The sequence below is a fragment of the Aspergillus japonicus genome (assembly GCF_003184785.1).
Source record: "Aspergillus japonicus CBS 114.51 unplaced genomic scaffold BO86scaffold_1, whole genome shotgun sequence".
In the NCBI taxonomy this organism is placed as follows: domain Eukaryota; kingdom Fungi; phylum Ascomycota; class Eurotiomycetes; order Eurotiales; family Aspergillaceae; genus Aspergillus; species Aspergillus japonicus.
In genome coordinates, this window is record NW_020291638.1 from 83,286 (window position 1) to 96,004 (window position 12,719).

Sequence of the window (12,719 nt, forward strand, 5' to 3'; positions counted from 1 at the left end):
GTGCTTTAGGCTCCAGGCTCGCCGACTGGATGTATATTCCTTTTCTCACTCCTAGCATTGCATTCATGCTGATACCATTCCAATATCTTGTACTCGCCGTCGCCCTTCAATAGATGTGTATCGATAGATCATACTTTTCAGGCATTAGGCTTTGGCGTCATACAGGAACAGTACCACTCCAACGGTCTTGTTCATAATAGCCAAATTCAGGGGTGCCCGGGTGGATTCGAAGTGGATTATAAGGTTCGAGATTCCGAGGTTGGTATGGAGGTGGCAGCCCCACCGCAAACTTTTGCTCATCTCGAGACGTACATATAGAAAAGGTAGATAGTCTCTACAGGATCTCTCCGTCTGGTTTCCCTACTGCGCATGCGGGTCTCAAGCTGAGAAGGGTTTCGTTTCTGCCGAGCCCCACGGGAAATCTCGGCTTTTTCCTGAGCACCACCGGCATATTTCTTCGAGGGAGGTTTCCCCTTAGTCTGCCTCAACATGGCAGGCAGACGAAAAAACTACGATCTAAGAAGTATGAAGGTCGGAACTCCCTACCTATAAAATGTCGCCAGCCACACCATCTACATCACGCAGGCGGGATCTCCTTGCGCAGAGATACTACTCTCTTTCAGGGCACATCCTCACACATCATTGCAATGACTGAACCTGTCCTACTATGCTCAACAATAGTCTCCTCCATGTTAGATTTTGGAGCACTTCTCTGTCTGCAGGAGTCGCGTCAAGCCCATTGCCGCATGGAGAAAGGCAAAGCCCACGTAAGAAGAGTGCGTGAATCATTCCCTCGCATAGGATCTTAATGCTCAGCATAGCAAAACATATTAGGTTGTTCTTCAAAAGGATAAAGATGGTAGGTATCGTACACTAATAGGAAACACGGGCGACGAGAGAAAGAAATGTAGAGAATATGCTCGACGGAAGTGGGAAGGTAGGCGGGTGTGGCCCAGTTCATTAAGAATGTCAGAAACCTTGAGTTTCTTTCGCACTAAAAGTGGATGGATGGTATGAGACCTCCTTTCTTGAGCATGAATACGCTGCGGCACTTGGCAGCCACCTGGGGCGAAAATAAAGATCATGTCCGCGCCCCTGGTTCCATGGCTGCTTTGTTGAACAGGGCAATCTTTGATAGACAGCGATGCCATAATACTTAATCGCATCCAAGTAAAGCCTAAAGTAGTGACGGTGCTGTACTGTTGTATCATTCAGCAAGACATGATGTTCACCGGTGAAACAGCACGCTACGTGACTCACACCAAAAGAGAATCGGCGGTAAAAATGTTCCGGGCAAGCTGAGCATATGTGATACCTACTAGTTGGTTTAGTAGGTTTTGGCTAATTCTGCAGGTGGTCTTATATTGCAGAATATACGTGTTTCACGTACCTGCAACACATTTCTCTTCTATAACAAATATAGACAATATCTAAGAATGGTGAGCCTTAGCTGAACAGTGTAATAAGTGATACTGAATGTAGGCTGGTAATCTTTCTTTGAATTTAAGTTACACCTCTTTTTTTTCTTTAACCCGATCTCTCCTTGTACTGCCGAGCGGCATAATAGAGATAGCGCGAAGCCGAAAAGCCCCGAAGCGATTTGCCATACCGAAGAAACACCACGAAGGCCAACAGGATCGCGACGGCGAGGACTAGGATTGTCACGAACGTATCCTTGAGCCCCACTCTCGCGACCCACGGCGAGAGCGCGAAGATGAACACCGTGCTGAACGTGTTGCGCGTGAGGGTTACGCCCACCAGGGCGTCGCCGATGATCTGCATTGAGGGTCAGTAAAGAGTGGAAGGGAATGATATACCTCTGGGGTGTCTGGGATGTCACTTACCTCTCTATACGAATCGGTCAGGTAGGTGATGGTGAGAGTGTTGATCGGGGTGACGCCGATGTTGTACAAGGCCAGTCCCACGGCAATCACCGGCCACGGTCGGTGGTCACTGAGCCCGATGGCGAAGAGGACGGCCCCGACCACGACGAAGGGGAGGAAGGGGATCATGCACCACAGCCGCGTCTCGGGTTGGAAGATGCCGTGCCGGCGGCGAGCGAGATAGACAATCCACCAGTCGCTCAGCGGGCCGACGATGATGGCCCCGATCGTGACGCCGATCATCCGCGGCAGACTCATGAGACCGACCTCGTAGGTGGAGAAGTTGTAGGGCGCCTGGGGTAGGTAGGTGGACATCGTGGTCGACATGACATCGCCCAGGGCCACCAAGATCCCGTACACTAGTGCCGTCCACGCGATGGCCGGGATTGTCGTCAGGATCACGAGCGGTTGAAACATGTGTTGGAAGAAAGTGTCATGCGCGGCGCCAGAGGAGGTCGTTGGGGTGATCAGGGCAAGTCGTTGCCAGTATGTCTTCATGGGGATGTTAGGGTTGAGAGCGGGCCGTGGGGTGGTCTCGCGCCGGCTGTCTTCTGCGGCTTCCACTGAGCCTAGTTCGCGAGCACTTTTCTCCGCGTCGCTCTGGCTTCTTTGCGTGGCTGATTTATCGTTGAGATTCTTTGCCCCGTCCTCTCCCGTGTCGTGGTTGCGAAATTTCATTGCACCCGATGTGTTCTCATCCGAGAGGACCGGGTGCAGATTCGTCATGGCGGACTCAACTGGCCGGGGGCAGAACTTGGTCTCTTCATACCCAAACGCGACAACAAATATCGTCACCCCGCAAATAATAGCATTCAGCCACCAGATCCATCGCCACCCCAGACCATCAGCGACGAACCCAGCCACGAGAATGCCGAGGTAGGTGGAGAGCAGCCACGTCCAGACATACAGCGCATTCATCCTGCCCCGTTGGTGCACAAAGAACAGATCCGCGATGGTCATCTGCACGATGGCCTCGGCCAGACTCGCGAAGAAGCACTGGATCACGTTGACGGCCATGAGGTCCCCCACCGTCTGGATCTTGGCCGACCAGATGCAGATCCCGAACTGAACCACCGTGCTGAAGAGATACAAGGGTCGACGGCCGAACTTGAGCGCAAACGGGATCAAGACGAGGGAGCCAACGGCCAACCCTGCACACCCAGCCGCATAGCTGTCATTCATGATCTCATCGCTGAACCCGAGCTGGGACTCCATGGGGCCCCAGGTGGGCGTACTGGCGTTGATGAATTCTGCGACCATCGCCACGTAGAAACAGACAAGTCCCATGTTCCAGTACTTGCGCCCCGGGGTCCAATTGAGGGGATCGTTGGGGTCGTCGGAGGGTCGTGGTTGCAGGTTGATGATGGCATCCCCCGTAGACGGCGAGATATCGGCAAGGCACGATGTGCCGGGGGGCCACATGAGGGTGTGACTGCCGGTACTGCCATTGAATGCGGACGAAGGCATTGTGAGATGGTTTTAAGGGAGGAAGAAAAGAGTCAATGCATGTTGAGGATTTTCCATCCATGCTGCCGATTCTGAACTTATAGGGAACCGGCCATCCAAAGGTGACAGGGATGGTGATAAAAGCCCACCTCACGTACTCACATCTAGTATAGTTCGATTTATCCGAGGCGATAAGGCGATAAGATTGGTGGAAAGTCCCGCTGGTTGAGAGGGGAACGCAGCCGTCAATCGGGCCGGTGCCATTTAGTTGCAGTCCCTTGCCAAAAGGCTCTGCGCATTATGCGCACCATCTTTGGCCACGGGCGATTTTCCAAGCAATAGTGTAATTATTCCTAGACAAGTGTTATCGCAACAAAACTGTTATGGATACTGTAAAACAATCTTACTAAATCCTAGCTAAGACGTATAATTATTAGCCTCTGAAATGTATATATATCTCTGAAAACCAGTTAATGCTGGTAAGATTCCCTTCGCCCAGTTGATTGACGGGAATTTCCGCCCATATTTGCTTGTTCGGTGTAGATTCCGATATCACCTCATCCCAACCCCACGGCCGACCGCACGCTACTCGCTAAGTCCGAACCACGTATAAATAGAACTCGCCTTCCCGAGATTGCCCCCTTTTGCGCTGGTTCGGACCCAGAAACCGATGAAACTCGACAAGATGAAACAACGTGACTGCCAGAGATTCGGCTTCCCCAAACCGGCCGGGTACTCCATTTCCCACTGGCTGGGATCGGTTCAGGGAGATCCGCTGCTGAACCATCGAACCGCGCCAGAATTGCCGCAGTCTGCAGATGTCGTGATTATTGGATCGGGCGTGAGTGGCAATTCCAGGTGTCTGTAGATTATTGCATAGGTACGGTAGCTAAGCGCTGAATCCAGATGTCCGGAACCGTGATTGCCAAACATCTCACAGAAACCTGGCCAACGAAGAAAATTGTGGTCATCGAGGCTCGCTTGTTCTGCTCCGGTGCTACAGGTCGCAACGCTGGTCACTGCAAGCCCGATCAGTGGCGAGGATTTGTTGAGTACGAGCGACAGTTTGGGACCGAGCAGGCCATGAAGGTACCGGGATCCTCTAAGTGCTGTACCGACGTAACGGGCGCTGATCGCGAAATGTGTAGATCCTGCAGAATGAACAGCAGACATGGTCCGAGGTAGTACACTATATTGAGAAAAACAATGTCGAGTGCGAACACTGGACTGGACCGACGTTGGACGTTCCCATTACGCCCGAAGCCGCGCGCAAAGCCCGCACAATCTTTGAGCGGTACAAAGCCGCCGGAGGGAAGGTCGATCACATCAAAGTGACCCACGACCCCCAAGAAGCAGCGGAGGTTCGCACAAGCTCTCCATCCCGTCTTCAGGGCAGTATTAACAGTATACCAGATCTCACAAATGACAAATGCACAAGCTTGTTACGCGTGGCCGGCATCCACCCTGCACCCTTGGAAACTGGCGGCCCATGTGATGCGAGAGAATATCAGGAGAGGCGTGAACCTTCAAACCAACACCAGAGCCACCGCCATCGTCCCTTCTCCAACGAAGGCTGGCTATTGGATCGTGAAAACCGAACGCGGTGACATTGAGTGCGCACAGGTCGTCCATGCTACCAATGCGTATAGTTCAGCTCTAGAGCCGTCTCTGCGGGGCTTGATAACGCCACGTCCTCAGATGTGCAACCGAGTCACGATCCCTGAGACCGCTACAGACTTTGCAGGGTTCAAGAACTCTTATGGAATTCTCCTTGGGCAGGACGACCTGATTAGCATTAATCCCCGCCTGAATGGTGATGGCGCCGTTCTGTTTGGCGGCAGCAACCCAGGCCAAGGGGAGTTTATGAAGTGGCTAGACCAGAATCCGGAGCGATGCATTGATGATGGTATGACCGGACATGACGCAATCAATAAGGCTGTTCAAGCGTTCGCTGTCGGCGAAGTGAAGGGATGGTCTGCCGATGAATTGCAACAGGAAGAGCCTTACACGCATGCTTGGAGTGGTATCATGGGAATGGTAAGAACGCAATTATGCTCGATGTGGATTGTTAGGACCAGAGCTAAGTGGAGACCAGAGCGCCGACGGAGTGCCATTTGTCGGAGAGCTGCCAGGGCTTGCGGGTCAGTGGGTTTGTGCTGGTCACAACGGACAGTAGGTCCATGCATCTCCCCTAAAGTGAAGCTACGCTGACAATTACCTTTGCAACATCATCAGTGGCATGGCTCGTATCTTCACCACTGCAGCAGGCTTGGTCAAGTTGATGGCAGGGAGGTCGTGGGCTGAGTCGCAGCTCCCTGGGGTTTTCCAAATCACCGTGGAAAGGGCTGCGCGGTTAAGGGAAGGCTGCAAAGCATCAGCTGCGGTCGTCGCTCGTATCTGAATGAATGCACAATTCTGAATGCCATAGACAGTCGTCTTGTTTTCTACAGTTGAGGTAACCAAACATGGGTGCACTATACGCATGATCTACAATCTCCATGGGTTTGAATACCAACAAAGAGGCAGATGCCAATCAACACTAAATCCTTCGGTCCGTTGCCTACCTTTCCGTAGACTGTCTAGCGTGCGGGGTACTTGATAAATATATGGTGGGTCTCAGCTGAGATTTGCTCAATCTGGTCAACTAATATCTATCGGTGCCAGAGACTGTCCAGGCCAACCTTCCAGTCAGCGCAATGGCATTTATCTTTTATCTCTTCGTCGCCACTCCAGGAGGATCCTCGCGGGCGACGTTTCTTCACCGGGACTTCTTGACCCTTCCTGCCCCAACGCTCCGACCTCGCTTCATCCTCAGTTGAACACATACGCTCAGCAAGATTGACAGCTGAAGGGCCCACATATGTACCATGTCGCCCCAAAAGAGCCAGAAGACCCCGTTGACCCGGTCCGCTGCACGGAGACCCTCGGGTTGCCGAGCACTTCTCGCATGCGTGAGATGCAAGGATAAGAAATGGAAGGTAATAGCAGAGGACTACATGACCTAAGTTACTACCCCAATGTCTCAAGCAGCTTTTTTCTAACTCGATAGGCTGGAAGTGCGACAATAATCCCTCGGGGTGTAACAACTGTCTGCGTGCTGAATCCGGTCGGTATCCCTTCCGGTCGCTCGGCTCCTTCCGACTGCAAAAGTGGGGTTTATCAAGCTTAATCTGACACTTTAACAGTTTGTCTCGTGGAAGACCCCATCACGAGGACATATCGGCCCCGAAACTACATTGAGATCCTCGAAAAACGAGTAGAGTTTCTCGAGAGCCTACTGAAGGAATGCCGTCCTGATCTCGTCAATAGCGACCTGTTCAAACGGCATGCACTTGAGAAACAAAAAACACCTGCTATTTCCCCGCGGATGAATCACATGAATATTTTTGATATTCACCGCAGTGATGAGTTGAGTTCCCAAAAGGCCAGGCAAGATTCGAAACAAGACGACGCTGTCGACAAACTGGAAGCGAAGATTGGCCTACTGAGTCTCAATGCGGCGGGAGCGGAGCCCCAATATCTGGGCTCGTCTTCAATATTCGCCTTCTCGCGCTTGATCAGTCCATCTCTTCGCCAGGTGGTTTCCTCTGAGCTTCCCACGGGTACCGTGGCTGATGACGCAGATAATCGCGTCTCTGTGCTACCGTCCCCATGCCTGTTACCCGATCACGAGTCGGCTGTCAAGCTCAGTAATGTTTATTTTCAGAATGTGAATGTACACTACCCCGTCCTACATGAGCCCACCTTTAGGACATGGGAGTCGATGTTGCTGCGCGAGTCAGTAGGGCCTGGGGATCTTCGTCCGGACTCTCTCTCGTTATTTTTCTTGAACATGGTAAGGCCCAATAGCATCATGGTCATTGAATGGGGGTAGAAGCTGCTCACACTGTAAGGTATATGCTGTTGGGGCTTTGCTTCTGCCCCACCTAGGATTTGCAGCGGAAGTAAGCGGACGACCCTGATGAACGGAACGAAAAGGCTCACTGACTGATCACTAGCGGCTGTACACATCAGCACTTATGTATATCGATGATATCCTGATCCATGACAACCTCGAAGCGGTGCAGGCCATCTTGTGCTGCGCCATCTACTCTGTAAGATCTCCGACGGGCACTTCGCATTGGTACGAATCCACATGGACGAAAAGGGCAAGAAGATTGCGTGTGCTCATGGGCGTAACAGGAAGCTCGGCAGTCTGGCGCTGCGTCAGTGTATCGACCTGGGCTATCATCGACATACCAAGCACTTCTCAGTTCCTGCAGAAGATTTGGTTAGGATTGAACTTCGCAAGCGAGTGTTCTGGTGCGCCTACGTAATAGAGACCCAGGCTGCTGTCATGCTGGGCCGGCCTTTGAGTGTGCCTTATCAAGAGGTTGACGCTGAAGTATGTTCGAACAAAATAACTGACATTACCAACCCAAAGACGCTTCATCTACGCGCTGTCTCTAATTATCTCTCGTGTGTAGTATCCCATTGACATTGACGATACGTGCATCACAAACACAGGGCTGATGGGCACACCCCGGAGCTGCCCGCAGGAGCCACCCACCAGCATGACAAGAGCGATCTGTACCTTTCGCATGCGACGTCTTCTGAATCTCATCCACACCTGACTGTACTCAAAGGCAGACCCGATCTACTCCGGCAATCACGACCAGCAGACCGACGTTGCGAACATCCGCGCTGAGATCGAGAAGTGGCGCTCCGAGCTTCCGCCCACGCCGCCCTCCCATACCAATGAGGACCTTGCCTTATTCACGAGCGCAGACTGGTATGACCTGGAGTACAATTACACAGTCCTACAGCTCTGTCGCGCCCAGATCCTAGACCACCGGTCGGGAAAGGCGACCGAGGAGGTTTCCTGGAATGTCATCGCGCCGCAGAAAACATCTGCCAGAGCTACCGTGGCCAGTTCCTAGGGAAGCCGACGAGCTGTACCTGGGCTGCACTACATGAGCTGTTCCTGGCGGGCTTGACATATCTCCACTGCCTATGGACCTCGCCCGCAGCGCGAGAGATATCAGGTCACGCGCAGGTAAACAGCACCTGTAACGATTGCACGATTGCACTGGTGATCATGGCGGAACGGTGGGATGTTGCGGCGCCGTACCGGGACATCTTTCTGGCCCTTGCAAGCCGGACAATGTCGATGATCGGTGACAAGGCTCATGACGATGGAGTGTCTTATGTTGTAGGGTCGGGCGACTCTGAAAGTCGAGCTGAACAGGACGAATGCACGGAATGGATGAAGATCGTGGCTGATGCTGGGGTGCTCAACGGCTCTAATGCGCTGTTGACCGGCATAACGAGGGATTAGCATTACCTCTCAATATGAAGAGCTGCCTGAAGCCCCATTTCTTGTTCATTGATACCCTTTGTGATGTTATCCAAATGAATTTTCATGACGTCTCTAGATTTCAAAGATTTCTGATTTTTGAGATTCACACGTGATTAAAATGAGCCCGGCATGAACCCTACTTAGCTTGACACATAAACATAATCAGGGGTGGGAAATAAACACCTCCAGCCCCTAGATATGCTCTGATATGTCTTTGGCATTATGCCCAAGCGACGATATATCTCACAGAGGCTCTGCTTAAATCAGGGGGCTTAGAAAAGTCCTGGAGGTGCTAAGGGAGTACGGAATGTTGTAATGCAAAAAGCTCTAGGGCAGTCAAGAACTAGTCAGGTGGTCTTTGACTCCTTTCGAGCCGATGTTGTCTCTTAGACGCGCCATAGCAGGAAGGGGAACACGTCCGGCGCGGTCGGCTATTCTTACCGCAGGACTAGCTGAAAATACACGACGCCGGAGCTGCACAACCAGATCAAGCACGCCTTCCACGCGCTGGCCCTGGACGAGGACTGCGCCCCCTTCACCCCGACGCCATGGAGCCGCCCGTCCGGGGTGACGACCAAGCTGGTACAGTGCTGGTTCCGCTACCACATCAACGTCGGCGGGGGCAGCAGCGAAGGCGGCATCTTTATAGCTTTACCTCTTTCTATCATAGCCTACGAAGCGAATACTTTTTGAGTACAACCTGGGAGCAGTGTTTGATAGGCTCTTACGGGCACATTGTTCTCTTCATTTGAAAATCCAGCACATCGTGCGATACCTCAATGTCCAGCTTTATCCTAGCATCCGCATCATCATTGAGCCTAGGAACCACACCCAAACCGACACCCCCAGCACCCTCACAGAAGACGCAGAGACCGGACCGGCCGCCCCAGCCCAATGAATCGAAGCAGTCGCAGGCGCCACACCCGCCGTCGCAGTGGACCCCGACCCGGAATCCGCCGCCGACGCCGACAAGCGCGTCACACTGCCCCCCTCCATCACGATACTCTCGAAATCCCCAGTCTTATCGCTGTACGTATACGTCTCTGCGGGATAATAACTCGCGATATCCACACTCTGCACGATCATCGTGAACGGAGCCTGAGAGTAATTCGTCTCCCCACCGGCCCAGGATATCGTCCCCGCGCTGTTGTTCGGATCGCCGCCGGCCCAGATCCCGATCTTGACCCGCACGGGGGTCTGCGGGTAGCGCGTGCCGTCCGCGGCGTCGCTGTACGTCAGCGTGCGCTGGGCGGTGCCGTCGATGCTCCAGGTGAGAGCCGCGGGCGTCCAGGTCAGGGTGTAGTTGTGGAAGGTAGACTGGGGGTCGTCGACGGGCTCCCAGGTCCAGCGGTTGGAGGTGGAGGAGTCGCCCTTGCCGAAGTAGTCGGTTTGTAGCTCTGTGGTGTAGGAGCCGAGGATTTCCTGCTCCCAGGGGACAACTTGTCAGCGTGGTTAGAGCAAGAAAAAGAGGGGGACTTGATCGTACCCAGTCGACCTCGTCGAGATCATCCGACTCCAGCACAATACTGCTGATGATCCCCGTGCCGGCGGAGGCTTTCATGACGACACTGATCTCGCCGAAGAAGATGTAGAACGACGTGGCGATTGTGGGTGCCTGGCCCTCCTCGTTGATCGTGAGCTCGACGCCCTCGTCGCCGACCGTTGGGCTCCCCGAGAGCGTCGACCATTCCGACAGAGTGTCGGAGCTCTGCACGAAGTCATAGTGGAACGTGCTTTGGGTTGAGCCCGTGTCGGACGGGCAGGTTTTGTTGAGGGGGTTGCAGTCGGTGGAAGTCTGTCCGAGGGTCGCGGGGAGCGCCGAGAGGAGCGCGGCGGTATGCAGAAATAAGCGCAGCATTCGAATGACGGGGTGGGATCTGGGCGATTGGCTACCGATGTTATGGGATAGGGTTATACATGGTGGCTGAGAAACGATGTATATATGGCAGAACCATGGAGTCAAGCTTTTTTCTCTACCACCTGCCAGATGATAGACACGACCTTCTCACATCATCTTTCCCAGCCTCCTCAATGATGCTCTGTTGTCTATGACACAATATCAGCAGTCCTGTGGTTGCGTCCAGCCTCCCTGTTTTAGGTCTCTGGTGTATTTCACCTGGGGTGGAGTACAGGCCATGGTCTCAACCCAGACTATCCGAAGACGGCTAGATTATACCGCTCTGTCAGCATCAGGGTGGACCTCTAGGATTTGCTAGCGAATAGTAGCCTGGGATGTTGGAGAATTCCCCGCTTACGCAGAAGCTTGTCTGCGTAAGTCATCAGCATAATGGGCAACTCGCAGTCACACAACGGCTATGGACGTACGCCCTACAATCAGATCTCCAGACCAAAATATCCCACTAGGTAGCGGAAAGGCACATTACCCTGGGTGCCTGTCTATGACCACATCCGATCCGATGCAAATGGTTGGAGGAGGTTGAATCTGGGGCGAATGTAGAATGATCGCTACGTTACTGGTGGGGGTTTTTGTTCTGCCGGTAGTATGTCTTAAGTGGGGAAGCATTTAGATAGCGTTAGGTAACCTTCATTTGATACGTAGTCATATGTAGACATCCTCCCGTAGTACGTGGCCTCGCTAATGTCAGAAGTCTTGAGATGTACACAAGCATGAGTCTTTGCTCAAGTGGGTGATACCCTCAATGTCTTCCCACCCATCTCGCTCGCACTCACCCCTTGGCTTATTTCCTCTCTCCACTACAAGCAGCAATGCGCTCAGGCCTCGTTGCATTATCCGCGTTGATTATTGTGGTTTGGGCACGGCTGCGCCGACGGGAAGCCCTATTTTTTATACCTTGTTGTCGTGTGTGCTTGGTTAGAAATACAGTGATTGGTAGGCTTCTCAGTAAATAAATAAAAAGCTCTACTGGTTCCTCACTTAACTTTCACAATGACCTAGAAATGCAATTGTGAGTGGGTTGTTCCTTGGAGTCCTCAGACTATGTCGAGATTATGCATGATTGAGGTGAGGTGATAATATGGCGGGATGCAGAAGGGGTTGCAGAATCCATAGACTATCGCACTACTCGAATAGCAATATCCCCAGGATTGGAACTAATCATAGAAATCCGGACAGTCTCAAGATGCCAAGACTTCAAAATAGCTTTTTTGTAGCTCTATTTAATCTCCCTGACGAAGTATATATCTTTTGCGTGCAATCCTACACCCCCTTCTTGCCCCTCCACGAGGATCGTACACAGCCGCCTCGGACTTTTTGCGGTTGCCATACCTGTTGTTCTGTGCACGTTCTTATTGTGAGCTTAGCGGGGTCATTACCACAGAATCAGCTGGCAATGTCCCTTGATTTCGGTCATAAAGGGCGCCTCGCATTCAAAGCCGCTCAATCCGGTCAGTCATCTCTGTGTGCTTTTCAACAACCGGGGAAAATGCGAGGAAGCTAGTGATAGCGATGCCCAGTGGTTGATAGCTGGGCCCTGGCTCGTTCTGTAAAAAGTCCCCGAGCCCTAAATGTGGTTCCTAGCTTGGCCGAGCCCTGATAGTCTCCCGAGTCAGACCCTGAAATTCTGCAGCCTTAATGGCGAGGATCCTTTTTCTTCGGAATCAGATATCAGCAGTCCGGGTGTGATGGACCCACAGCAAGCATGATACATAGATAGTAGTACTGTGCTGGGTCATGTACAAGGTAGCAACCCACATAATCCGAGCCTCATACATGTCATGCTTATAGTAGCCACTCTGAAAAAACAAGCATGCCGGCAAAATGACAGGTAGTAAGGGAGAAAAGCTCTGAAAAGACTTCTACATGCAGAGTTAACACTACACCCTTCCGTAGTCAGACATCGATCCAGTCGACGATTCGCGCCCATATGATTTCAAATCCCGTCACTACAGTATGTAGGTATGTAGAAAAATCCCCAAGTGGAAGAGAGAAACAGCATGGTGGTGTGTGCTGTAAAAGAGAGTCGACCAACTCCACCAAAGCAATAAGAATCCAAGTCTCTACTATATAAAAATCCTCTACTACTATAGTTTATATATCTAAATAATTGATAATTCGTCTCGGATCACGTACG

At 52.2% G+C, this 12,719-nt stretch overlaps 4 protein-coding genes across 4 annotated transcripts; 2 read left to right on the forward strand and 2 right to left on the reverse strand.

Annotated features, from left to right (window-relative positions):
- Positions 1-1,527: 1,527 nt before the first annotated feature.
- BO86DRAFT_423759 (MFS general substrate transporter) lies at positions 1,528-3,350 on the reverse strand (the record flags this gene model as incomplete). The annotated part of the gene is given in 4 exon segments (XM_025675416.1): positions 1,528-1,776; positions 1,845-2,136; positions 2,151-2,242; positions 2,286-3,350. 4 exon segments carry the CDS (start codon positions 3,348-3,350, stop codon positions 1,528-1,530), a joined length of 1,698 nt encoding a protein of 565 aa, XP_025533152.1.
- A 640-nt stretch (positions 3,351-3,990) lies between these two features.
- On the forward strand, positions 3,991-5,821 carry BO86DRAFT_384452 (NAD(P)/FAD-dependent oxidoreductase). Its single transcript, XM_025670886.1, has 6 exons — positions 3,991-4,170; positions 4,236-4,418; positions 4,478-4,690; positions 4,743-5,366; positions 5,425-5,501; positions 5,565-5,821. Exons 1-6 carry the CDS (start codon positions 4,015-4,017, stop codon positions 5,728-5,730), a joined length of 1,419 nt encoding a protein of 472 aa, XP_025533153.1. The 5' UTR covers positions 3,991-4,014; the 3' UTR covers positions 5,731-5,821.
- A 375-nt stretch (positions 5,822-6,196) lies between these two features.
- BO86DRAFT_414439 (uncharacterized protein) lies at positions 6,197-8,646 on the forward strand (the record flags this gene model as incomplete). The annotated part of the gene is made up of 11 exons (XM_025674842.1): positions 6,197-6,307; positions 6,387-6,435; positions 6,515-6,644; positions 6,759-6,906; positions 7,003-7,164; positions 7,223-7,273; positions 7,328-7,452; positions 7,512-7,789; positions 7,959-8,185; positions 8,227-8,520; positions 8,557-8,646. 11 exons carry the CDS (start codon positions 6,197-6,199, stop codon positions 8,644-8,646), a joined length of 1,665 nt encoding a protein of 554 aa, XP_025533154.1.
- A 692-nt stretch (positions 8,647-9,338) lies between these two features.
- On the reverse strand, positions 9,339-10,541 carry BO86DRAFT_423771 (glycoside hydrolase family 16 protein; the record flags this gene model as incomplete). The annotated part of the gene is made up of 3 exons (XM_025675417.1): positions 10,154-10,541; positions 9,591-10,089; positions 9,339-9,367 (listed from the first exon to the last, which is right to left on the reverse strand). Exons 1-3 carry the CDS (start codon positions 10,523-10,525, stop codon positions 9,339-9,341), a joined length of 900 nt encoding a protein of 299 aa, XP_025533155.1. The 5' UTR covers positions 10,526-10,541.
- Between the last annotated feature and the right edge of the window lie 2,178 nt (positions 10,542-12,719).